We start from the raw sequence: 27,422 nt of genomic DNA on the forward strand, positions 1-27,422 counted from the left end.
TTTTGAGCCCTGAGCTTGTTTGTTTTTTGTTATTGTTAAGTATTCTTCGTTTGGTTATAATCCATGGTATGTATTTCATGACTGTGAGTTTTTTGACAATATTTAATTGTTATTCCCGAGCCTTAACTATGATTCCTTGTTTGGACTGAGTTTTGTTTATTTCTATGATTCTTCTCGCATTCTGAGTTTGGTTTTTGATTCTGTTTGGGAGTCATCCTTGGTTTTGTGTAGTCTCACTGTGTTATCTCCTTGTATTGTCAAGTGTCTGTGTGAGACACTTGAAAAGTGATGTCTTTCAGATTAGTATGTTTTATTTTGATTTGCCTCTCCTGTCTTCTATTTACTTTTACTTCCTGTAGCTTCTTATCCTTGATTAGCAACAGCTGTTTTTGGTTACCCAAGTCTTTCCCCTCTTCTTTGATTTTCATTGCCTCTGTATGCATAATTAAAGCCTCTTTTTGTACTTACACTGCTACCTGTCCATCTGCTTCTCTGTGTGTATCCCTGTCCTTGTTTGTATGTTTCTTGGCAATTGTGGACCATACTTTGTTTCCATTTTGGAATGTATGTTATTATGGGCTTTGTAACAGTCTAAAATAAACAGCTCATCATTTGTTCTTGTACTCTGCTGCTGAGCTCTGCTACACTCCAAAACAAGACAGTTATGTTCTGTTTAGATTTTCTTTTCTTTGTGTGTGTGTGTGCATCCCCTTGATGTGTTTTCCAGTGTTTGTGAGGCTTAGACCAAGCAAAACGGCACCATAGCATAGACTCCCATAGGAACTTATAACTTCTGGATTGCATAATTTCTTGTTTTTGTGGCTAAACACTGCGTGAAACATGGAGAATAGTGAAAAATATCTTCCCCCCCAAAAAATGTGTTGTTAAAAAACTTTACACTTTTTAGAGGTTACATACTCAGGAACACTTGCGATATACAACAAGACTTCAGCAAGAAGTGGGAGAGAAAAGGTTGGAACAATAGCACTGTTATCAGATTTAAGCTAATACCGTGAGGTGGAAGAAGTGTGTGTGTGTGTGGGGGGGGGGTTATGTACAATTTTGGTTTATTTTGAATGTCATCCCTATTGTCCTATTTTTCTGCTGTTTTGTATGTGAGTGTATGATGTGTGTGTTGTTGTTGTTTGGGTTTTTTTGCTTTTTGAACATTAGGTGCTTTGCACTGGTTACACTGAAGCAGTATAGTTAATGGGACCCTTTCTGTCACAATAAACATACCGTTAGTTCTCTTAGTGAGAGACTATCTCTCCACATGCTAGAGAACAACTTATTCTTTAACTTACTAAGGTTTCGTTAAGATGGCTCTTTACTTAGTTTTAAACATTGTCTGCAGACTTTTTAACATTTTGACAATTTTACAATTAATGAATGATCAAACCGTTTGCTCCCACCTGTTTAATTAGCTCCCAAACTCCTGATGCTTACATTTGTTTTTTGTTAGTTTGTCAATGTCTAATATCTTTGTTCATTTTTGGTAAATAGGCTGTAATCAACTGAAACAATGGAGTTATACATAATATAAAGACATGCCCTGTTTTTCCTGTATCCTTATGAGTCTACATTATTGCACCTACTCAGTAATCTTCATTAAAACCAATATAGCTTTTTTTTTTTTTTTTTGAGCAAGTTACAGGCCAGCAAGGCATTTATAACAGTTTATATACCAGCAATCTTTTTTTTTTTTAGCAGATGATTTGATTTGTGCACCATCATACTGGTGGCACGATGCATAGCAGAGATAATCTACACCTATGTTTGGTTCAGGGTTCCACCGCCAGGGTTTGGGTTAAAGCACCTTCATGTGGTTACGGTTGTGGTTAAAAGTGAATCTGACGTTTTTGGATTTGGACAGAGCCAACCTATCAAACAAGTGTATTTATTTGGTTTCCCTCTCAGTCTGAGTGTCACGCCGAAAGTGGTCAGCGCTTTTCTCTCTCTCTCTCTCTCTCTCTCTCTCACACACACACACACACACACACACACTGAAGGAAAGCGCTTGTTAAAGCTCACCACGGCAGCGAGGGAGCGCGCGCGCCTCATCCAGCCTGTCCCATCACATCCCCTCCCACTCTCGCACCGTCGATGTCTACCTCCCTCTCTCTCCCCCTCTGTCTCCACGGGATGGCTCTCATTAAATGCGGAAGTATACACCCAGTTAAGCTGCTGCCGCCGCCGCAACCAAGATGAGCGTTGGTGTGACAGTTGAGCTGTAGCGAAGCTGGAGGAGCGGTGCGTCGGAGAGAGCGACGGTGCCAAACCGCGAGAAAACACCAAAGCCACCAGCGACACCGTCGCCGGACTGGACTTCAGACTCGCGTATGGCTTCTCTGGGCAGCGCAGATCGGCGGGCTTTCGCTCTGAAAATCAACAGGTAAATGTAGAGAAATTATAATATAGTATTGGGGGCACGGTTTGGTTTGGTTTGGTTTGGTTTAGTTTAGGAGTGAATGTGAAGTCTTACTTCCCCTTCAGGGAAGTCCAGAGTGAAGCAGGCAGCCGCATGTTGTGAATGTCAATGCTGCAGGTTGATTCACTGTGTCCCGGGAAAGGCAGCCTGGAGGATTATAAACAGCCAACTTTACTGCAACTTTAAATGCTCAGAGAATTTATGGCAGGTTATGATTAACTTGTGTTAAGCTTACAGTGGCAGCCATGTGCTCAGTCGGTCATGCATGAATTTGTTTATTTCTTGCTCTTTATTTACATACATGTCAGATTTGAGCAGCATGCTGAGCTTTTATCACCAAGCTAAACGATTTGCACATTATTTATGTCACTTCCTCCTCGTGAGGATGCTGATTATATATATCTACTGTTACTAATGTGACCATTTCCTGTATTTTTGGAGGGCTGACTAGCTCATAGAGCTTGTATAAATGACTAGGGATGTGGTCATAGTTCCTGCTGTGACACTTGAGCAGGTGTGGAGGAAGTATGTACATGGAAGCCTATTGTGTACCATGCCTCCTGTGCAGTAGGGTCATTTAACAAAAATACACTATTTATCTACTGTGATGGAATATATTTATAAGGTTCTGTAGGGCCTCCTTTGAAATGGTAGAGGAGGTCAGTTTGTGTGGATCAGTTTAACCCTGAAAAGGTTTTTTGTTTTTTTTTTGGTCATATACAGCTTTTAGAAGTTTTCATATGTGTAACGCTTAAAGAGCCATATAGTAGTAGCCATATTTTGTGAAAGATGAGCACACTGGTTACACCAAATGTTTGATACTGTCGATTGACAAATCACTTAGTCAAGAAAATCCATGTTCTTGTTTTTAATAGCCTGGAAGAATCATGACGACTTGCTGTGATGTGATGTGCTGAGCAGAGCTGAGCTCAGCTGCTAAGGGATGTGAGAGATCTTGGGTCACAGCCTGAATCTACTGATGAGCCAGCAGAGAGGCACTGATTAGTGGCTGCTGTACTGTAGCACCTTTTCATAGTAAAAGAGCAACGATGGAATAGATTAACACTCACTGTGATTAGATTTTGGATATTCTGCTGCTATTCAATGTGACATGAGAACCACATTGATTTATAACCCATATTATACTTAAGGGTTGTATCCTCCTGAAAGAATCTTATTGTTGTCGAGACTGAAGGCACTGATGCAGATACTTTAAATATCTGTTGTTATGTTTGCTTTCAAGTGCTTGTAGTTAAGGGGAGGGGGGAGGGGGGGGGGCTGGCTGGGATTGAGTTTGTGCTGATGTCAGTATAAAGACTAAACAGGTGCTCGATGCAAGTGAAAAAGAGAACAGCAAAGTCGATCACGGAAATTGATAATGGTGGAAAATGCATGGTGAGGGGGAAATGCTTTTGAGTGGATGGCAAGTAAATGCTGAAAACACTGATGAAGATTTAACACAAATCTATGAGTTCCACTGGCTGCTAACTGAGTTGGTTTTGAAATCTGATAATGAGTACAAACTACTGCACTCATTGTGGCTACCATGATACTTAACGTTGTTTGGACAATTGTTGGAGAAATTAAAGTTCAAATGCACTTGTTTGAAAAAGTGCAAGCTAAAGTCAGATGTGAAAGGGGGAAAAACCTAGAGAGCCATGCAAGGCAACATAGTCCATACATAAGCAGCTCACATGAACAAAGAGGAACAGTTGTCACAAGATGAACCTGATCTATGCTGTCTGTGCACTAGTAAGCTGTAAGACCTGTTATTTTCCATGTCAACAAATCAAATCCATATTTACTGAGTTCTTCTTGTATGTTACTTGTATTTTATATATTAATTATGAAGACTTCCTTCCTTGGCACCTCTTATCAGGATGGAGTGCGAAGGAAATCCTGCGACCTGGGACACTAAGTCACTCACTGGTTTTACTTCACTTTTTTGCTAATGGCAGTTTAAAATCAGGAAATGTGTGTTTCTTCATAAGCATATTAAAAAAAAAAAGAGGAATGGAAAACTGCAGTGAAAATATGTCAGTCAAAAATATAACATGAGCTGAGTGTCCAGTTTTTTTGCGTAGACTCTAGGTAGCTGCTGGACATTTAATATTCCGAGATTGAATGTGATTGGACTGAAGAGCATATGGTAACAGGTGTGAGGACAGCTGTAGATGCTGGGCCTCTGTCTTTCAATACGCTTCAGCGAGGAGGGGGGATCTAGATTGAATTTCATCTGATTTCCTCTGGGTTTTTTCGCTAATGACATCTGTGAACCTGCCTGTCTGTTGGTGGGCCACTGAGTTATGAGCCAGTGGAGTGTCAAAAAAAAGCAGTTTCCTACAAACTTTGGCTAAATGTGTGCAGATAAAGCAGTCGGACTAAGCTGGAAATTATAATTCCTTACAGCCAGTTTTTCATGCTTTGAGCCTGCCTGTGACCTGAGCCTTGCTAAATGACTGCTGTGTTTGTGCGTGCCTCCCTTTGACAGGAAGCTGAGTCGTGATTGTGCTGATAGCACTAAGGCCCATTAAGTCTGGAGACATATGATAGTATGAGATGCACACTGGGGGCATCCCTTTGGTCTGCTTTCCTGCTCTTGTCATTTATACCACACTTCTGTCTGTTTTCCTGTGTTTCCTCCCCTGCTCAGATTAAGGAAAAACACCGAGAGGAGGGAAAGGGTTTTAAAGGTTCAAGGATCTACCTATGTCTTGCTAATATAGATAATTTTATGCTTGGTGGGAGTAATCAAATTTGCCATCTCTGGGGCTTATTGATCAGAGATGTTGCTGTGAGGAAGGGGGTAGAAGCAGACTCTGTCTGAGAAACACTTGGGTATTGATTTCTAAAAAGCTGGAAGGAATACACCATATGCACACATGGCAAGTGGAGACCTGCAATGTATGACATAACAAAAAGGGGCCTACTTCTTTGGGGTAAAGGGTTCTTGCTCTACAAGTAGGTGTGGTGTGGGGATTAACAGTATTCCCTCACAGCAAGAAGGTCCTGGGTTTCCACCACCTGTCCTGTGTGGAGTTTGAATGTTCTCCCTATGCTTGTGAGGGTTCCCTTCAAAGACTGGACCTCAGAACTGCACAAGAATTACACAACTGTTGTGCCCACAGATAAGGAAATTCTCCCCCAGCATGATCTAATATAACTATACAAAAGTCTTGAGCCAAGCCTCATTTTGCTAGGAAAATTGGGACAGTAATTTGTTTAAGCTTAAGCTTAACAAGTCAATATTTAGTATGTCCACCTTTATTCTTCAACACAGCCTGAACTTACTTTAGCAAGCTTTCTTGCCATTTTGTTTAGCAGTCTTCGGGAAAAGTTCTTCAGGCTTCTTGAAGGACATTCGAAGCTCTTCTTTGGATGTTGTCTCTTATTCTGTTCTTTGTCAAGATAATAACACACTGCTTCAATAATGCTGAGCTCTAGGCTCTGGGGAGGCCAATCCGTGACTCAGAGTTTTCTATTTGTTTGGTATTATTGTCAAAGCTGATAAATTAAGCTGTCACCAATCAGATGCTTCCTAGATGGTACTGCATAGTGAATCAAAATCTGGTGGTGCTTTTCTGTGTTCATAATTCCATCCATTTTGACAAGATCTCTAACACCGACTGAAATTCGGCGCCAAATCATGACAGAGCCTCCACCATGTTTTACAGGCACTGTTGTACATATTGTGCACGTTGACCATTTGAACCACAACTTTAAAACTTAGAGTCATCACTTGGCCTTTTCTCCTTGTTTCCCTTGCTGAAGAATGACTTCTTGACTGCTGAATTTTATTTCCTATTACTCAAGGACTTAAACAGTATTTGAAAGTCATTATCTGCTGTAAATAGTTTTAAAAGCTTCTTCTATTGTGCTTTTGAGAGATTCAACTAAAGAACTGGGAAAGATTTGGTGTTTTTCTGACAGACTGAGTAATAAAGTACCCAAAAGATACAATTTAAAATTGAGTCTTTCCTAAGTTGTCTATTATGTGTAGGCACAACTTAAGGTCTCTTGAGTTAGGTACGTATGTTCGAATGATTCATACATCAGTGTTAAGTGGGTCAACAAATAAAACTTTCTGCTAAAAATGTTCAGATAAAAGAAATAGATTGAAAACTGTTGAAAAAGCAGATAATGTCCAAAGAAAAGGTTTAAAAGACCTTCAGAAAGCCTAGAGAGCTATTTTTCAAGACCATTTAAAAAAACTGCAAGAAAGTCTGGTTCCTTGGAAGCTAAATATAAGGAAAACAGGGGCAGCCCGAGACTTTTTACAGTACTCTATAATTGGTAAATGGTAAATGGTAAATGGCCTGCATTTGTATAGCGCTTTTCTAGTCCATAGGACCCCAAAGTGCTTTACACTACATTCAGTCATCCACCCATTCACACACACATTCACACACTGGCGATAGCAAGCTACATTGTAGCCACAGCTGCCCTGGGGCGCACTGACAGAGGCGAGGCTGCCGGACACAGGCGCCACCGGGCCCTCTGACCACCACCAGTTCCCCTGTGTCATCTGATAAAAGTAACCCATTGTTTACTGACCAATGAGGGGCGTACCTGACATCTTGTGTATATATTTAACCCACAAAGCAGCTTCAACAAAAATTATTTATGTCTGATAAATGATAAGATATTTAGCCTTGCTGTCCAGTCTCAGTGTCTTTGAAAAGGAGAATCTTATTTTTTCTTAAGAACAATGTCATTGTCATAGTATGACAGTGAAAATAATGCTGACAATATCGTAACAGCTGATCCATTAGGGAAGTCTTACAGACTGTAAATGTCTAATTATTCAAGCATGTTATCATTCACCAATTTTTTTTTTTGTCTAATAAGGTATGAACTAATCAACTGTGTTTATAATTGAAAAATATCAAAGCTGATTAATGATGCTAAGCTAGGGTTTTATTGTAATTGCAGCATTTTGTCTGCACAGTATGACTTGTGAGGCATTTTAAGCCCTTTTACTAACAAATAACATGATTATAGTGTGAGGCTTGTTGTGTCTTAGCACTGAGCCTGATCTCTCATCAGCAGTTCAACAGTGGCTTCATACTGACTCCCGGGGAGCAGCTGTTTTGATAGTGCCGTCCTCATATGTGTTGATTAAATTTTCTAAAATCATCACTTGGGGAGGAAAAAGGCAAAGAAAACTACTTTTAATGATTGTCTTCAGGCTTTGTGTTCAGCTAGGAAAATGTTTTCTTAATAGTGATTCAAATGTCATGTCCCCAAAAGGAGAATTTATGAGAAGTTTTAATTGAGGTTTAGCGTGATCTAAAAAGCCTATAAGCATGTTTTATGTGTCCGTCAGTAACACTACAAACACACACAATAAGGTTACTCAAAGATATTAAGTTACATAGAAACTCAAACAATGTTTTCATATGCACTGTGGTAACCTGGTTACTGTAAAACTGAATATATATACAGTAATTCAGGCAATATAATGGTGAAATCACAAGTTACTTTTAGATTTTTAAAAAAAAAAATATTTTATATTATTTTTTTAAGTTGCCACCTTGCTTTTTTGCTGCTTTTTGTACTGCATTGCACCTCAAATGCTTTCTATTTCATTTCTGCTTATAATTACACAATGAAATGTAGAATAAAGGAGGTTTATGACCCCAGAGTTGACAAAAATTATGCAAAAATGATGACAAAATTAGCAGTCGTGAAAAAGTATTAGCCCCCTTTCTGATTTCTTAGTGTTTTGCATATTTGTTATACTTGCATGTTTCAGATCATCTGTGGAACTATGCAGCTTCCACTTTGGATTTGGGACACAGACACCGTCTCTACTTTTAAGATCAGGCTTATCAAAAACACTCTCTCCTTTTTGATAAAGCATATAGCTGGGGCTGGATCCTCCCTTAGTTATGCTGCAATAGGCGTAGGCTCCTGGGGAATTCCCATGATGCATGAGTGTTTCTTCTTCAGTCACCTTTCTCACTCACTATGTAAATATAATTGAATTGAACTGAAATTGAGTTGTACAAAATGCAGTTTTTAAACTTAATTAAGGGAGAAAAGTTAACCAAACCTACCTGGTCTTGTGTGAAAAAGTAACTGCTTCTCTTGTTAAATAATGAATTTGATTAACCACATTTTTGTAAGGCTGAGTTTCCCTAAACACACTCGGGCCTGATTACTGGTGGACCTGCTGAATCAAGAAATCGCTTAAAGAGAACCTGTCTGACAAAGTGAAGCAGGCTAAAAGATCTTGAAAAGCAACACATCATGCCACGATCTGAAGAAAGACCTGAGAAACAAAGTCACTCTCTGTCAGTCTGGAAAGGGTTACAAATCAGTTTCTAAAACTTTGAGACTCAATTGAACCAAAGTGAGCGCCATTATACACAAATGGAGAAAACTTGGAAGAGTGGTGAAGCTTTTTCCAGGAGTGACCGGCCTACCAAAATTACTCCCTAACCCTAACCCCACGACGACTCATCCAGGAGGTTGCAAAAGAACCCAGAATGACATTAAAGAACCGCAGGCGTCACATGTCTCAGTTAAGGTCAGAGTTCATAGTTCCACCATTTTAAAAAAGAAAAAGAAAAAGAGAGGGACTATGGAAATGGCATCCATGGCAGAGTTCCAAGACACAAAACATTGCTGAGCAAAAAAGAACACAAAGGCTTGTTTCACATTTGACAAAAAAAAAGAACTTTTTGGAAGATTTGAGGAAAGGAACATCATACCAAAAGTAAACTATGGTGCTGGTAGTGTGATGGTCTCGGGCTGTGTTGCTGCGTCAGTACATGGAAGACTTGCTGAATTCTGCTGTCTACCAAAACATCCTGAAGGAGAATATCTGGCCATGTGTTTGTAAACTCAAGCTGAAGTGCACTTGGGTTCTGCAGCAGGACAATGATCCAAAACAAACCACCAAGTCCACCTCTGAACAGCTTAAAAAAAACAAAGACTTTAGAGTGGCCTAGGTCAGTTCTGACCTGAATCTGATTGAGATGCTGTGGCATGACCATAAAAAGGCAGTCCATGCTCGAAAACCTTCCAGTGTGGCTGAATTACAACAATTCTGCAAAGATGAGTGGGCTAAATTTCCTCCAGTTATTGCAAATGCTTGATTGCAGTTGTTGTTGTTGTTGTTGTTGTTAAGGGTGGCCCAACCAGCTATTAGGTTTAGGGGGCAATCACTTTTTTCACACAGGCCCATGTATTGTTTGATGATCTGAAACATTTAAAAGTGACAAATATACAAAAAAGAGGAAATCAGGAAGGGGGCAAACACTTTTTCACACCACTGTAGGTGCGTGATGTCTCCAAGATTGGATTAAATAGGAAATGGTGAATGCTTAAACATTGGAGTCTTTTGGATGCTTTTGATTCCTGGCATCCAAAAATTCACCCCAGTAGGAGCCAGGCACCTTACATGATGGTGGTGGCTGAGAGTTTGTGTGAGTAGGTGAATGAAAATGTATTGTAAGGATCTAGCTAAGGTTAAAAGTAGGTATATACAGTAATGTGGAAAGGTCTTGAATCAGCCTTTAGTTCTTTAAACTTTACTAGGGAAATGGGTGCAGAGGTTTATTAAAACATCTGCAAATAAACATATTGTACAATTCTAAGAACTTGGAAAGTCAATATTTGGTATGAACATCTTTGCTGCCTGTTGTTCCGTTCTCAGTCATCATCGCTGCTTCAGTAATGTTGAGGTTTGAGCTCTGATCGATTTCCCTATGGGGAAATTGGCTTGCAGTGGAAGTCAGACATTTGTACACACCACATGAAAACAATCACATCAACATAAAACACAAGCACACAATATGCAGACATTTTCGCTCTTCCACACTAATTTGGCAACCTACATTGGTATCATAATTAAGCTGTTGCCACTCAGATACTTCCCTGTTGGTATTGCACGGTGGATCAGATCTGATGGTGCTTTTCTTAGTTCATAATTCCAATAATTTTGACAAGATCTCACACCATTAGCTGAAATGCACAAACCATGACAGAGTCTGCACTGTTTTACAGATGGCTGTAGACACTTAGAATCTACTTGTTTCCTCACCTTCTCTGTACATACTGACAATGACTCTAACCAAAAGTCATTATTATGCATTCAAAACTTTATAAAAACCTGTCACTGATTGTCAGCTACTTTTCCACTGAGACTATTTCTGATGGCGCATCGGCTTCATCAGATATAGTCTGAGTCCTGTTAAAGACATGACTTTTAGATACTGTTCATCTGTTGCAGTTTTATGTCTGCCACAGTTGTCCTCCAATTGTCTGGTTTCCTCAATTCTTTTTAAGAGTACAGTGCACACCATATTGATATAGGCTGCTAGTAACAAAGTGTCTAAAGATGATCTAGTGTCTGGTTACTTTTTTAGGGCAAGACATAAGAGCACAGTGGAAGTTGGCAGCACCACTGTTGGTATTCTCAGAGATCTCAGGCTTGCAGTTCTGTATGAGAAGCTGGTTTAAACCAAAGCTATTTCAGTACTTTTCTTTACTCAGCAGGATCTGATAGATTTGATGAAAGGTCCTACAGTGAACATTTTTTTGCTCTTAGAGTCTTGACTTTTATTCAACCCTGTTTATGAACTTTGCAGTGCTTCCAGTAGTGGCAAGTATTGCTTAAAATCAAATATTTGTCCCTTTATAAAGTTTTGTCTCTGGGTTGATCCACAAGAAGCAATTCCTTTTTCCAGGAATTGTGTCTTTATGATGTCTTACTAAAACCACAATCAGATACCAGTTTTTGCTAGATCAGTGATGCAAGCTGTTTTTGGTGTTATTTTGCTTAAGTGACCAAAGCTCTGTTTTTATCTTTCCTAACAAAAGCAGCTTTGGTTTTATGTAGCAAAGGATGCCAAGACCCATCACCACTGAAGAGAGACACAGATGCTGTCTGCTGTGTCAAGCTGTTTGTGTAGTGGTAAAAAAAAATGCCTGCTTGGATCTGAATACTGTTTTACTTGCCTTGTCTTTTTATAGACGGGCATTTAATCTGTATCAGTGAATGCGTAGTAGCACATGGACCCATGTGCATATATTAGCTATACTTTATGTACAGTATGTGTTATTAGGTTGTATGAGCTAGAAAGTACCAATGGAAGATATGTAGAAATGGCACAAGTTAGAGTGGTTAAGGGCATGTCTTTATAAAGTCTCATGTAATGAGAAGGGTTATTACAGAGTTTATATCGTCTTGGGTATAAACTCAATACACCCACCAGACAATCTGCTTTTGGACAAAAAAGCCTCAGCCTTATTGGATTTTTTTATTAGTTTTGTCATGAAAATCTCAACAGTGGCTTATTCTGATTTCAAAGAGACAACATGACAGAAGAAGAGGCATTTGAGGTGGGTGATTTCTTTTTGTGTGTGTGTCACTTAGGTCTCCACAAATAGATTTTTTTTTTTTAAAGCTTATTATACTGCAGCCCCTTTTAAACCTCATCTGTGTATGCAGTTCTGACATATTACATACTAAAACTGTAACCTGGCACATTCCCTTTAAGGAGAGCGAACAGAGATTAGTTTATTGATATGGAGGTAAAGGTGTGTATGCGAGAGTCCTCCACAACCAGTGTCCACCGTGTTATCTTGCGAGGGACAAACATACTGCTCTACACTTGTTCACTAGATACCGCCATATGATTGTGTGCGTATACTGAGCAGACATGAGGTGTGAGCGTTTTTATGATATGTGTGTGTAACTTTGTAGACTATAATCAGGCCGCAGCTGTATTTTGACTTGCATAGTGGTTAAAATATATTTTAAACCATGAATGCAAAGCTTTTTTTTGCATTGCATTGGTGTTGCTGTTGCTAATCTGGTCAATTGATCAGCTGTACCTGTTCGTGTGGGTGTGTGTCCTCTAATCTGGCTCGTGTGATTATTTTACAAGCATATTGCTGCAATATGTGTTTGTTTTTTAATGTACACAATTAATTCTTTTTACTTATTGTGCAGCACCACTTTCTTAAAACTCTGTTTTAATGGCCGTGAGCAGCTAGCTATGGCTTTAAATAAAAATGCTGCTGCAGTGCTGGACTTTGGCCTTTGTGTAAATTGTGTATACTGTTTTCCCACCCATGCCATGACCTTTTCTGGCATTCAGTTATTTTATTGACTCAGCATATTATGTGCTTTAGAGGGGGAGGAGAACGTGTTATAAACAGCATGACTGAAACAGGCTCGCTCAAGTATAGTAAACACATTCATAATAATAGTATGTCATGTTGTTAGCTCAGTACAGTTCAAAAGTCTTAATCTGCCTCTTATTTCCAAGCAGCCAGACTTTCTTGGAACTTTTAAAGCGATCTTGAGCAATAGTTTTCCAGGCTGTCCAAGTTTTTTTTTTTTGTTTTTTTTTTTGTTGGACATTGTCTGGTTTTGCAGTAATTTTTAGTCTAGTTCTTCTACCTGATGATTTTCAGAGGGATGGTGATAGGGGGAAAGGGGATGAACCAGTGAACCACATGAATCACAAATTAATTTGGTTTTTGCGTTGCTTGGTATATTGTGCATCGCCTCCTTAAAATATTTGGGGAAACTGGACAAGTGGAGGACAAAAGAAGAAGTGGCAGGCCTAGGGGACAATAGCTGCAGCAGATGAACAGTATCTGAAAGTCATTCCTTTAGGTAATGGGGAAAAAATCTAGTAAAGATCTCAAAGAGGGCCTGAGAGATGCCTCTGTCATGGTTTAGAGTTGCTTTTTAGCCATGGTGTTGGGGGTGGAATTATGAACACAGAAAAGTACCATCAGATTTTGATCCATCATGTAATGCCATCTTGAAAGTATATGATTGGCAACAACTTCATTTTTGATTACAATGAAACGCATTGCCAGTATAGTAAAAGCATACATGGATAGAAAAATACACAATAGAACATCATCAGTCATGGATCGTCCTCCCCAGTGCCAGGACATCAACATTATTGAATAAAGGTTTTCATGCCATGTATTGATTTTTAAGCTTATTAGAACTGTGCAAGCTCTGATTTTGCCTGATGTACTGTATTTACATGCATGTTTATGTGTTTCAGTGCACCCATTTCACATTTTCTGAGGAAATATAAAGAAATGGGGCTTGGCTCAAGCCTTGCACAATACTGTGTCATGTTGTTAGTATTCATATTATGCCAGTTTGTTTTTAAGCTTTGAAAATTGTACTTGTTTTGTAATTCTTTTTCGAAATTTCCATGAAAGTGCTCATCAGATTGTGCATGCTCCATGATTCTGTAGCTTCAGTGGTTTTGACATACTGGCATTCCTTTACAGCATTTGTTATTAGTTTGCGGTGATAATTAGTAACAGCGATGTTGTAACAATGGCCAAGGGGACTTACTGAACCCGTGAGACTGACCACAGGCGAAGCAGTCGGGAATGTGACCCATTTGCTCAAGTCTTTGCCCTCTAACGCTTCCCTGTGCGTCAGCGTTACAATAAACTCTTTCTGACGCTTGCATATGCAACAATACACAGAAAATGGAGTAAATTTAACAGAAGACGCACACGAGAAAACTCAAAATGACATATACTTACACATACATACACAGACTGGGGTTTTGTTACTGAGCTGCTGTTGCGCAGATTTGGGTGGGGCTCCAGTGATATGGTGGATTAATTAGAAATAAGTAACTAGTGTATTAGTGGCCGTATCATGGAGATGGAATGTGTGCAGAAAATCAGGGCACTGTTCTCCCTTCTTATTGGTAAAAGCTACAGGCAAACACAAACACCATCTACCCAACATATTTGAATAGTACTCCATTCTTGTGTCATGTTGATTTCCTGCTTGCTCTGACCCTTACAGCGGGACACCATATCATTCAACGCAAGCATGACAAAGCCTCTACACAGCCAGCAGCGGTGGGCTTCTGTAGAGAGTGAACAATAGTTGAATAGGAACACCATGGCTGGCCGATTCGACTAAGAACAATTGCGGAATTGGTGCTGTTGCATCTGTCATTAAGATACACTATGTGTGCATGTGGTTGGAATTATACACAAAAGATGAGGTTGTAGAGTTTTTAATGCTTGTTTTAAAGCAAACATTCCCTTTAAAACAGCACACAAATATGATACTCTGGCTCATGAACACAAAACCTTATAAATCTGTGTTTTCTAACATTTTGTTTCAGGCACTCTTCTGCAGAGATCAGGAAACACTTTGGTGGGAACCATGGCTTGCATCACAGCCGAACCAACTCGAACGCTTCGGCCACAGTGTGGCTTACTGTGGTGAGTTTCCTTCTGTTAAAAGAATTCTTTTGCTTTTGGAGTTTAGTCTTTTGTTTTATTCAGCAGGAAATTGTCATATCATCCAGATTTGAACTGCAGGCAGATCTCAGGAAAGGAATGTTAGCAATATGAACTTTTTTTTTTTAAGTATTTTTTCCCAGTTATGCTTATATTTCCTTATTCAAATGCGTAACATGTTAAGTGTGCTGTAATATTACATCTATATATTATTACTTCCCTTGTACCAGAGCAGTAGTGATGAAATCCTAGTTGAAGTGGGGGAAAAATCATGCTGTGACTAAAACATCAGTGGAGTGGCTTCCTCTTATGCTGCTTTAGTGATTCTGCTTATACCACTGGAGAGTTATAAGTGTATCATTTTCACATCCTGCCTTTGCTGTCATTAGCTCTGGGACTGTCTGACTCGGTGTGGTGTCTCACCTTGAAGATTATGCTTTGAATCCTGAAACAGTTCTTCTACAGCATGAGCTGCTGCTTTTGCAAAGAGCTGCCTGCATAGCCGTTTACACCGGCCTGACGCTGCTCTTTGGCTTAACATGCGTTGAAAAATGTAGCACATACTGAAAAGACTTGAAAGTCATTATGGCAGGTTGTTTTCTACTCTCCTCATTTGAAGCGTGACAGAGAACGATCCCTGCCCTCCAATGCCTACAGACAGAATGATGCACAGTAATCCTTTGCGGGGATTTGCTCCCGCTGCACTCTCTGTAGTACCCTCTGAACCTCTGTCTCTGCCTCCCAGCTTTATATGTTCTGCTCTCAGTCTTCTCGCTTTTCGTCTATTTCTGTCTTTTCCTCGCATCTTTTCTTCTGTGTCGCCCTACATTTCTCTCATGTAAAATTCTCTAAAGCTTGCAGTTGTTAAGTTTTGTGACATATATTTGTGTTTGAGTGACAGAGCTTAAACCCTTAAATAATGTTTTTTTGGGCTGTTTTTTTTTATATTTTTTTTTTATTTTATTTTAGTAATGATTCTTGAGCTTTCTGGCTGACAGGTCTTGAGGAGAAGTACTTGAGCCAGCTGTCCTGACCTGGCTTGTAGCATGCAGCATGGTTAATCTGTAACCTGCTTGAGAAATGGGTCAGTGCCTTGGATACTGACAGGCACTGGATGGGCGCTGCCTACCTTGCAGCTTATCCAGGCAAATCTTCAATATGTCCGGATTTGGGATGCGGGAGAGGATTTTTAATACCATAATCTCTGGGATGATAGTTTTACATTATTCAGCAGTCCCGTCTAGCACAGGGATGAGGGAGGGGTGCTTGTTGCTGCAGTTGTTATGCGGATCACTACGTTAATATAGACTGAACCTGAGTTGAAACTGTTGCCTGGTCAGAGACATTAACAAATTTAAAAGCTTGCAGTCCGTGTGTGTGTGTGTGTGTGTGTGTGTGTGTGTGTGTGTGTGTGTGTGTGTGGCATGCACATGTATGTATCTCTAGTTTCTGTTCCTGTCTGTTGAAACACCAGTTGATGGAGGGACGCCTTGCTGATGTCACTTCCTTCAGTGTCTTGTGGTTTTGTCCCTTTCAGCTGAGAACGGTAATGTCTAAAACTGATGTCTAAACGTTTTGTGGGTCTCTAAACAGTCAGGCTCCAATTAAAGCATTGACTCTGTGGCTTCTGATTTATTTTTGCTAATGCTGATGGTTTTCTTTAAGCTTCTAGGTCTATGAAGCCCACTTTAAAGGGGTTCTGTGCATTGCACTGTGGCTTAGTTTCACTCAAAAGCACTGAGCGCCAGTAGGTACACAGTGTAGGTTCCCCATATCCGGAGTGCGCCATTTTGTACACTTCCTTTTTATGGTGTTCAGTTTTCAGCAGGGTAAGTTTGCGATGTCGGCTTGAGCTCAGTCTTTTTGTGAAACTAGAGTGAGATTTTGCTCACATATCTTCTGTCATGTTTACTGTAGCTTTATTTTCTCTTGGGTTCTTTACATCTGTTTCTTTTTTCTGTGTTCCTCCTGTATATCGACAGCAGTAATGTGCTTCTTAAAATGGTCATTTTTACATGAAAATGCTTTATTTGTTTTTTTTGTTTTTAAAAAAGCTTGTCTTATTTAATCATTTGTGCACATTCTTCACTGAGTTTTGTCACATCTTCCAGCCGTTCATGGTTTTCACTGCAATTATTGCACCTGTGATCAAGTTTGTCAAAAACGTCTGGTGGCTGTTGGCTTTGCAAGGAAAGCTGGATTCTTGCTGGCACCTCTGATGACTCCACAGAGCAGCAGGCACTGATCAGAGGCATGCATAGATTTGCATTCATTTGTTTTTGTTAGCCTCCATACCAAACAAGAAAAAGAGGCCATGTTACAATGATTCTTTGAACTTTGAGGCATACAGCCAGAGAAATGCACATGGAGTCAGATGAAGTTTGCTACTATAATGAGGTTGTCCTCTGTAGAGAGGAGGAGTTAGTTTTTTTTTTTATACCGGAGCCCTCTCATTTAAAACAATAATGATATAGTTCTTCCTTCTGGCTGTCTGTGTATTCTTTTGTCATGTGTTGCATGCTAAGCATTAATAATCGGCCGTGTGCAACAACATGCTCGTCGTTGCTTAGTGGAGGAAAAATATCCCTTAGGGTGGGTTGATGTGCAAAAACATGTCTGAAGGCAAATGGAATTTGCTCAGCTTTTAAAAGTTAAGCACAGCAGTGACTCATGTTTTTCTGCAGGTATTTCCACCTCTTATGTGTATACATGTTATCTTTTACTGTCTATACCAGTAGCTGGTTTGGCCCCCTGTTTCCTGTCTGCCTGAAGACACACTTTCTCTCACAGTTTTTGACAGGCTATCTGTATTTTACCTGTATGGGACAGTCCGCGTGACTGAAAGCTGAAATATTCTTCTAAAAAATGTCTGACTGTTCTTGTTCAAATTCATACTCTTAGAATGGCTTCCTTTTATTGTTCATCAGTTTTGGGGGTTTTTCTTTTTAGTAATTTTTCATTATGACATTTAGCCCATTTCCATGGCTCAGATTAAGCACAGTCACTAAAAATATTTCCATCAACAACAAAAACAAAACTAAAAAACTAAAAAAAAAAAAAAAAAGCTTTCCGTCTGGGACTAGGCTTAAAATTGGTCTGGAAAATGTAGCCATTATAGGATATGGTTCTAAACCTTTGTCCTACCTCAGCTAACCCCTGATGATTATCAGATTGGAGGTCTGCCCAGTTTGCTGCAGTGACACCTGCTCCATGCAGGTTCCTTTTTTGTTTTTTTTGTTTATTTTTTTAACGACCACAGTCAGCAATGCACGACAAAAAAGGATGTGTGGTGCGCTATCTCATCAGTTGTGCTTCCCCCCCCCCCCTTTTGGTACACTTTCTAATGATCATAAAAGCTCATCTGTGTCAGAGTACAGATTTGTTAAAAGGCTTAAATATGAAACTTTCAACCCATTTATATTGTACTTTGAAACCACTACAGCTTTGCTTTTGTGATGATCTGATGTAGTAGAGATGGAGTTACAGTTTCTGTCTAAAAATAGGATTTAAAAAAACACACACACACACAAACAGCCTGAATGCCAGCTTGTTCCGGTTTCCGCTTGTGTAAGTCCCTGTGTCTTTTGTTCTCAGACAGGTATGAGGTATTAGAAAATATTCATGATTCAACATGTTTGGTTATGCTTCCCTTTTTCTTCTCTGTAGTGTGTCTGAATTTTACAAATGGCTGTATAAACTGTAAAATGAAAAGTGTTTGGTTTTCCATTTTGCTTCTTGTAAAAGCTTATAGTTAGGGCTGGATCAGGTAACCGTGAACCAGTGTTTAGATACACTGCAGTATTCCTGCAATAGGACTCTCTATAAGTTTACACATCACTCTGCATGTAATCATTAGTTATTATTCATTTGTTGCTCTCTTCCATAGTGTCCTCTTTGTCTTGTAGGATAGCACTGGTGGTTGCCAGTATTTTCTAGATATTTAATTTTAATGTTTTGTTTTTTTTCTGATATGTATTCTCACTTTTTTTTTTTCCATCTTCCCAATCCCAATATTTTCTCCATCATTCTTCAATTCTCCAGCCTCAGACGTATGATGCAGTGGAGCCCTTGGACCTGGAGGAATTCTTCATGTCGCAGTTAAAAAGTGGAGACTCTGCCCTGATGCAGGAATTTGGAGACTTTCCTGATGATGACCTGAAGGTGGAGCAGGTGGAAAAGGAGTGTCGCACTATTCGACACTCTGTCCCAGAGGATGGGTATGTTACAGGCCAATGATTGTTAAATAAGAGGATAATTTATGAGTCAATTAACATGGTTTTCTAGAGCTCACAAAAAGCCAAAAAGGACAGCGTTTTTTACTGACAGGTTTCTCTGAATGTCTTAAAATATTGATTAAACTGATGTTCAGAGGTGGGTAACAAGCCTTTATTCATCTTCCAAAGAAGTTTAGCAGATTGTTTTGTAATAAAATAAATATTTAGACTGTCTCCCCAAATTCATTGTAAAACAACTTTCTGCACGTTATCTTTGCTTATTCAGAGTATTCACAACGTGACCATGAAGTCCAAATTAAGACAGGAGAAGAATTCAAAGTTTTCAGCTGCTTGCATGTGTCTGCATATCTCATTGTCCTCATCCTTATCTCTTAACAGAGTGGAACTAGATCCGCATGTAAGAGACTGCATAAAGAGTTACACCCAGCCGTGGCTCGTCGTCTCCAGAAGGTAAAAGACTGCGTGTCCTATCTGATACATTCTTATGTTTACATGTTTCCTACAAAGACTCTCATATTCACTGCACACATGCACTGCATAATGCTTCAGTGTTGTTATCCAGACTGGTTCAGAGGTCTTTTAGTTAACCATGAATGCCCTTTTTTGTGTTTTTGTGTCTTTTCTGTCTTATGTGTATGCATGAAGATGCCAGGGGGATGGCTGGAGTGTGTATTCAGAGCGAACTGGCCTACACAAACTTCTTCGGAAACAGACCTTTGAGTCGGATTTTCAGCCAGAAAATCAAGAAAAAACGGTAAGAAACACAAACACACAGTCATGTGCTAAAGTTTTAGTTTAGAGGTTCGGATAAATAACCCAATAAATATTGAGTGTAAGTACCCTTTTACTTAGCCTGTGTCTTAACCAGCACCCTGTTACTCAATGAAGGAGCCTTCCTCCTGTTCAGTGTTGCGTGCAGCATACTATGAAGAAACAAGTCCTCACTGATTTCCTTCTCGGCCTCTTGTGTGCAGCGTGATGCTTCAGACATGCATTGTTGCTGTAGTCTCAGTTTACAGTTAGGTCGTCACATCTGATTTTGCTTGTTATTATAGAAACAGGTTTTTGACTAGATGGTGTTGCTTTGGTTTGTTGGTTATTACCACTTTAGACGGTCAGAACAACTGTGTAATTTGTCTATCTGCAGTTGTGATGTAACTATTATTTGCTGAACAACAGCCAGCAGTGAGAGATGGTTTAGTTTAGTGGGTTTTTTGTTTTTTTGTCTAGCTAAGCTAGAATATGAGAAAGTTAATGACTTTCCAATCTAAATACTGACAAGAAATGGAGTAAGTGGATTTCCCCAACAGCTTAATGCTATTTTTAAGCAGAACTACAAGAAAAGTTACTTGCCACAACTTGTCCTTGAATGACAGTGCGTTGGAACTCTGATAAAGTGACTTCTGTGTGGCAAAGACATTGTAGTGAGAGCAGTATGGTAGTCCATACTGATCAAGGCTTGGGAGACAATTGTTGGTGTGAAATGTGAGGCTGGGGGGAGACTGGGTTGGGAGACTGAGCGGGGAGTGGGTGGGGGTTGCTTTAATAGAGAACACAACAGTGTGTTGTTATTCACATCACTCTTTTTTTACCCTACACAGTGGCTCTTTTAAGTTTAGTGCACCACAGCCCTGTTGTATTATATTCAGCATTTTTCAGATCAGTAGCTGCCATCCAAGTGTTTGGATCTTTCATTATGGATCCTTGCCTCAGTCCTTCACTGAGCCAAGTTCACATCCTCTCTGTGCCCTCTCAGTCGCTTATTTGTCTTATAGTGGCCAAATCCCAGCTCCCAGAATCACACAGTCGCGGCCAATCCAAGTCCCAGCCAGTGCCACTCCCAGTTCCTGGCCCAGCCATCCCTTAGCCCCAGCCAGTCTCTTGTTGCTTCATCCTGCCAATTCTGACTAATTACCCAAACCAAAAGGCCCTCATTACTGCTGTAGGCTTCCCATGATCTATATGCCAGAATGAGAGTGACAGAGAGGGGAAGAACAGCTCTATTGTCCTTCAGCACTTAATAGTTCTCTTCTATGGACCAGTCTGCTTTAACAATCATGGCGTGATGGACTCTTGGAGCCTCAACATTGTGAAGCTTAAGCAGACTGGAAACTCAGTCAGTCCTAGCCTGTGGTGTGAGAGCTGGGATATGAATTTGATGGATGATAGGAGTGAAAGAGACAAGGAGAACGGGTGGCAAGAGGGACTGCTCAGATCAGGATGCAGCTTGGGAGCAGTGAGGTTATGACCTGCAATCTGGCTAAACCCCATTTTTGGGGTTAGAATCTTGAACTCGTGTCATTATAATTACGGTTGTGCATACGTGCTTGCCTGGATACAAAGGCTATCGCTTCAACTCAAGGTGAAAAGCTCAATTCGCAAATCTCGACACAGGAAATGGTTCAGGGCTGAATGAAACCCAGGCCCCTTGCAGCCCTTTGGCATATGGGTTGCTTGCTCAACTGAGTTAGCTACAGCGGTGCCCCACCATCCTGTTTTTTGGGGGTTTTTTTGTAAATATTCCAACTACAGGCAGTGATTCATATCCCGGGCACTCTAATGCTACTTTTAGGAAATTTGATTTCTTTGCAGATATTTACTTGGCGACAGGGGGTTTTATTGTTTGTTTTTGTTTGTTTGTTTTTTTGTTTTGTTTTGTTTTTTTTGTTTGTTTGTTTTTAAATGAAATCATTGATCCATTTGAAGAGGTTATACACCAAATTAAGTTACTTTTGTAGGTGGACTTCCTTATCGTGCAATGCCTTTCTGAGAGACCTCCCACTTATGATTTCTTACTTGAACCATAACAGCAGATCAAAAAACATGATTTCAATGGGGGAAAAAATCTGATCATGTGATCTCCTTGTGCAGTCAGGCTGGTTTTGGTTTTTTTTGTGGGGGGTTTTTTTTTTCTGATTCTGGTTTAGGTGGAGGGATTGATGCCTAAAGAGTTTTTAACATGTAAGAATCTTTTATATGCCAATTAAAACTGCTAAAAAACAAAAACTATAAAAGGTTGACCTTTTTTTTTTGGAGTAATAAACGAAGAAGCTTGCGGTGCATTTTAGAATACTTGACTGAATATAAAGTTTTACATACAACATTGCTCACAACTACTCAATAGGTCTCCCTCTGGATGCACAGAATGTGTCAGTACAATAGTCAAATTCATCACACACTTTTGTGAGCAGTTCTGGTGTCAGTGCAGCCATTGCTGTTTTTATGCCATCTACCAGAATCCACTCTTTCTGACAGTACGTGTTTCGATCATTACTAGTGAATGGTGGCGGGATTAAAGCACTTTTGAAATCAGATTATTTTTAATACACTTCATTTTTTTTAAAAATTAGACAACATATTCAGATGCTGTTTTTTCAAAAGGCTTCTGAGCACATTTATGAATCACATCACATCTAAGTGTCAAAATTATGCCGCTTTTTCTAGCTCTGGGTTAACTCAGTTAGCTCAACCCTCTATGCTGTTCTCACTTTTGTTGAAAAACCCAAAGGCCTGTTGGGAGATCTGATTACAGAATTTGATTAACTCATTTAAAATTCTGTCAATATCATATCAGGAATGATGAGTAACTTACACCTCATTACCTTCTGGCCCTTTGTTACTGATTGGCTGGTCAATTTTTATGTATCAAATATTAAAAAAACAAAACAAAGCTTCTTGTTCATAAAAAATTAAGGATTAGTTATACACACCTGCTGAATATTGTGAAGTAACTCAAGTCATTTTACTCTCTTTTAAATACAGTGAACATAAGCACAGCTATATGCTGTGTCTTCTATACTGAGTAAGCCTTGTTTAGAAAAGTACAAGAGCCTGTCATTGTCTCAATCTAAAACAGAGGCTGTCTAGACTGACTAAATGCCTGTTTTGTTGTGTCCGCTGACCACGTAATAGTGGAAGCTCTATTTTTAATACAGTGCATGTTGATGATGGTTGATAAAATGCTTTTCCAGCACGGTGTTGATATGCTGTTGTTACAAACAAGGTTTGAGGTAAATGCATGGTTGTCTTTTTCTTTAAACCAAGGGTGAACAACATGTGTCTACTAATCTTGTTCCTCTGGATATTATAGTCCCATAATTTGGCTTTCCTTGTGCTTTCCTGCCTTTTTCTTCCACTTCCTTGTGTTTTCATTTTATTTAATTCCTCTCCTCCTGGCCATGACATGACCCTTACCCCTGCTCTTATTCTGTCATTGCTCCAGGTCAAGTCACCAACTCTAGCAACGTTGACAGATGACTCTGGCCACACACTGACCTCCTCTGACTTTAACTTGCGGTGCCTGACTCCAGACAAGAGAGTTGAGGGTCTTCTGGCTTTCAGCAGCCATGAAGAGCTGGATCGTTTAAACCAGGAAACACGGCAAGGGAACAGACACCCTGAGCTGTTTGCGCTCTACCCACCACCTGATGAGGTGAGATATAAAAACAAAGTTGTTTTTTTTTGTTTTGTTTTTTTTTCCATTAATATTTCAGCTGCTGCGTTTGCCTTTCATGATAGTTGGGATCTGCAAAAATTACCAAAAATCGAACGGATGTACAACCACTTCTTTCAGATAGTAAATAGAAAGTTTTTATTTTAAGACATCTAAAACTGAATAGTAAATAGAAAATACTCTTTTTTTTTTTTTTTTGACTACACAAATTCATAAATGATACAAAAACTAATAAAATTGTGACTGGAAAATTGTAATGCACATTTTCACTAAGATTTTATAGACTGCCAGTTACAAATAATCTATAATGAAACTAGTAAGAGTTGCAGCCCTTTCTCGTTTTTCATAATATATTAAATACACATCTGAAACCTTAGGTGCCCACACAGGGAGCAATATGCAATGAGCTTGGGGACTTTCCAGTTCTCTGTTGCCTAGGTAACTCTCTAATGTATTTACTACCTGGTTACATGATGATCAGTGTATCCTGCACTCTCATTGGTAATAACTTTAGTTGCTCGTCTCGAGGTTGAGAAGAGTTTATCCGGGAAGTTGCCTGTAGTTGCTTAAAATTCACAAATATCACTGACTTTCTATGGTCTCTGGTTGTTATATTGCTGCAGATCGCTTCCTGTGTGGACATGACTTGTGTTCTTAATTTCGCTTCTTCTCCATCCACAAGCATCTGTGCTTAGTTAAATCTTTATTTTTTTAAACATATTTCTGTAAATATCTTACAGGAAGATACAGTGGAAATCCGTCCTGTTCCCGACTGCCCCAGAGAACACATTGGAGAGCGCGTTATGATCAGATGCCAGTCTATAAAGTATGTCATACGTTTTCATTATACTGTAGTAGGGAGAATAGTCTTGTAGTTTAAACAGCTGCATAGCTGAGTAGTTGTTTAAGTGATGGATGGAGGATTATGTGAGGGTGGAGGAGTGTTGTTCGGCAGTGGTTGTTTTCCAGAAACTCTCCGTCCCTCCCTTTCTCTGTGGGATTCTGTCTCTTTTGCTCCTTCTTTCATTCGAACACATGCAAATGCACTTTTCCTGCATTATAGTCTTGATCTTCGTCATCCTTGTATAATTCGTACAGTTGCCAAATATTTGAGTTGAACTGCTTGCAATGCTTTGGCAACTTTTCTAATCCTTTTAACCCTCAGTTCAAGCGCATCATCACTTCCTCTAACTAATTTGTGTCTAACAGGAATTAAAATTCCTGAAAAATCAGTAGAATCAAAAACTGATGGAAAGCTAATTGAGGAAAAAAAATGAGGATTTGTATTCAGGATTTGCATCTTCTCCTGCGATAAAACTCCTAATCTAATTTTCCTTTGTGTGGCCTTTTAGGTTTGAAATAGAAATTGAACCCATATTTGCCACCATGGCACTGTATGATCTGAAAGAGAAGAAAAAGGTGAGCAAACTTTTTTCACTGTCAAATTCACTTTTTTTTTTAATGTTATACAAAAGTGTGTGTGTGTGTGTGTGTGTGTGTGTGTGTGTGTGTGTGTGTGTGTGTGTGTGTGATAAGCAACAAAGAATAACAGTAAAAAAACACTTTCCTCAGTCTTGGGACTCTCTGCTTGTTTGCATACTTGCTGTGTATTTTAGCATTTTCTCACACAGCTGGGAGAAATAATTATTTTATCCCTGGCTGAATATGTAAGTTTGGTCACTTTAAAAGAAATTAATAGTCTCTCATTTTTATGATGGTTTCATTTTAGCGGAGAGAAACTGAATATCAACCAAAAATCCCCCCCAAAAACCCCACCTTGACAGAATTCTGCTCCCACAGTCAACCAGTCCATTACATCTATTGCTTGTTATATGTATAAAGCACACCTGTCCACAAAATGAGCTTCTTCCATTCCAACCTCTCCATCATGATTGGGCAAGACCAAAGAAATGTCAAAGGATGTCAAGGACAAGACTGTAGACCTTCACAAAGCTGGAATGGACTATGAGGCTGTCAACAAGAAGCTTGGTGAGAAGGTGACAACTCGTGGTGCGACAATTCGGAAAGGGAAGAAATATAAATCTTTCCTCACAGGGTAATGATGAGAAAGATGGTGGCTCTGCCAAAACTGCCAAAACACGCTATTTGCGTGTTAATGGTCTGAAGGCACCATGAACACCACAGATAACAAACTACAGCGTAATCTATTGAAATCTTGTAGCACTTGCAAGGTCCCTCTGCTCATGAAGGCTCGTACATGTATAGGCCTTCTGAACTGTGCTAGAGTTCTTTGGCATCAGCTCAAACCGCTGTGTTTGGAGAAAACCAGGAAACTGTAAGAGGAGTGGTCCAGTATCACTCCTGAGTGCACACCTGGTGACCTACTTTAAGAAATATCTTACAGCTTACTGTAAAATAAGTCATGTTTTGCTTGGGCATCAAATACTTGTTTCACTCAATGCTCAATAGCTACTCATGCTTTTCAATTAATAATTGATAATATAAGTTTATATACGTATTATACTTTTATGTAATGTGGGGGGTTTTTTTTCTGGGTTTTTGGTTGATATTCTGTCTCTTTCCATTAACAAAGAAACTACCATAAAATTAGAGACTGTTAATGTAACTGAGCACACTGCTGGGGACTGTTTGATATCACACGACAAACAACCACCATAACAATCCTGCTAATGTTTAATAAAACATTACTGGTCACATATCAATCCTCAACACTGATAGATAGTCACATGGTTTGGATACTTGCTGTGTATTTTATAATGAGTTACAAGCTGGACAAGACTGAATATCAAAAACCAGTAGTTACAAGTATTGTATACTTAATAAAAATCACAGTTTTAAAGGTAGCTTTTGCATGTTATTTGCATCTTGTTGATCTGGCGCAGTCTTGTAGTGGCTTTGGAAAGTCAGCTCTGCTGTGTAGTAAGGGATCACTGTAATCTGTAAGGTTTTATGTCTCATCATCCTCAGAAATTTATAGCCTCGGGGGTCGTCATGTTTGGCCTTGTATCTACTAATACTGCACATTATTTTTGCAGTAAAGCATTTCTGAGCTGTGGCTGTTTGTTTGTTTTCTGTGGATTTACACAGCTGGATAATAGTAGGGGTTGGAAGGATTAAGTGCTCGTGGATCTCTCACATAAGACGAGGTTTTAGCCACCGGGTTTGCCCTCTCATCTGTGCTGCCCTGATTTACTCTGGCTTGCCTGGAGGACTAATGGCTCTAAGATATTCTGTTGGGTGAGATAGGGCAATTTAATACATCACAATTTTCAAAACTGGGCCATATCTAACCTGGTCTTGGGTCAGAATCAGTGAAATATTTCTTGCAATGAAACATACTAATATGACATAAACAAGGGTTGTTTTTGGTTCTGTTGGAAGACTTTAAGAGCAGCGCTGAATTCTGACAGTGTCATGCATTTTGTTAAAGGTGACTGATTTTTATTATGTGCTGAGCTGAAGTGTATCCTTGCAGAGGTTAGTATAATTTCCAGCTTATTACACTGACTAGATACTAGTTAATGAACTGTGTCTGCAAACATGAATTTGAACTGTAAACACAAAGTGCGTCTGTGAACGAAGGAGAAACTGTCAAGCTTGTTTTGTCAGTTGTTGTTAAGGCCTCTTTTTTTTAATCTCTGAACTGTTCACTTTTACTTTATCTTGTTTGTTTTTCTCTTTCTTCTGCAGTGCTCAGTGCAAGTTGTTTTCTTTATGAGAGCCTTATCTTCTGTTTTCTTACTTGCTGTTCTTCGTTTTCCCGCATCCCTCGTTGCCTTGTTTGGTTTTGTTCACGTCATTTCGTTGTTTCACATCTGTGCAGATGTTCGTATAAATCAAAGTCTCTCTGGTCAGTAAGCCAAGGTGCAGACACGGGATTTGACCTAACAAGTGGCCTACTTATGATGCAATATTCATGAATGTAAGCAGAGGTTTATGAGTAGGCAAAAAACAAAACATTATGTTCTTTTAGCAAAAAGGAATATCCATTAGTTATTTTTTTCTTCGTTTGTTTTCCTGGTGTTACTTTGCAACACAAGGAAAGCCACATTTTACTCGACTGACT

The 27,422-nt window shown here is 39.4% G+C and overlaps 1 protein-coding gene across 3 annotated transcripts in view; it reads left to right on the forward strand.

Moving 5' to 3' along the window:
* Positions 1-2,093: 2,093 nt before the first annotated feature.
* dock8 (dedicator of cytokinesis 8) overlaps positions 2,094-27,422 on the forward strand; it is a 56,546-nt gene continuing 31,217 nt past the window's right edge. For all 3 annotated transcript variants that reach the window (XM_085475705.1, XM_085475703.1, XM_085475704.1), the window contains exons 1-8: positions 2,094-2,392; positions 14,569-14,668; positions 18,728-18,903; positions 19,300-19,371; positions 19,567-19,675; positions 23,144-23,353; positions 24,115-24,200; positions 24,727-24,793. In XM_085475705.1, the coding sequence (XP_085331831.1) occupies positions 2,340-2,392; positions 14,569-14,668; positions 18,728-18,903; positions 19,300-19,371; positions 19,567-19,675; positions 23,144-23,353; positions 24,115-24,200; positions 24,727-24,793 (873 nt within the window). In that variant the 5' untranslated portion in view covers positions 2,094-2,339. The remainder of the gene's footprint in view (positions 2,393-14,568; positions 14,669-18,727; positions 18,904-19,299; positions 19,372-19,566; positions 19,676-23,143; positions 23,354-24,114; positions 24,201-24,726; positions 24,794-27,422) is intronic.

This window comes from Copadichromis virginalis, linkage group LG12 (assembly GCF_057382275.1).
Source record: "Copadichromis virginalis isolate Kocher_CV1m ecotype Utaka linkage group LG12, C_Virginalis_male_GT1.1, whole genome shotgun sequence".
NCBI classification, from domain to species: Eukaryota; Metazoa; Chordata; class Actinopteri; order Cichliformes; family Cichlidae; genus Copadichromis; species Copadichromis virginalis.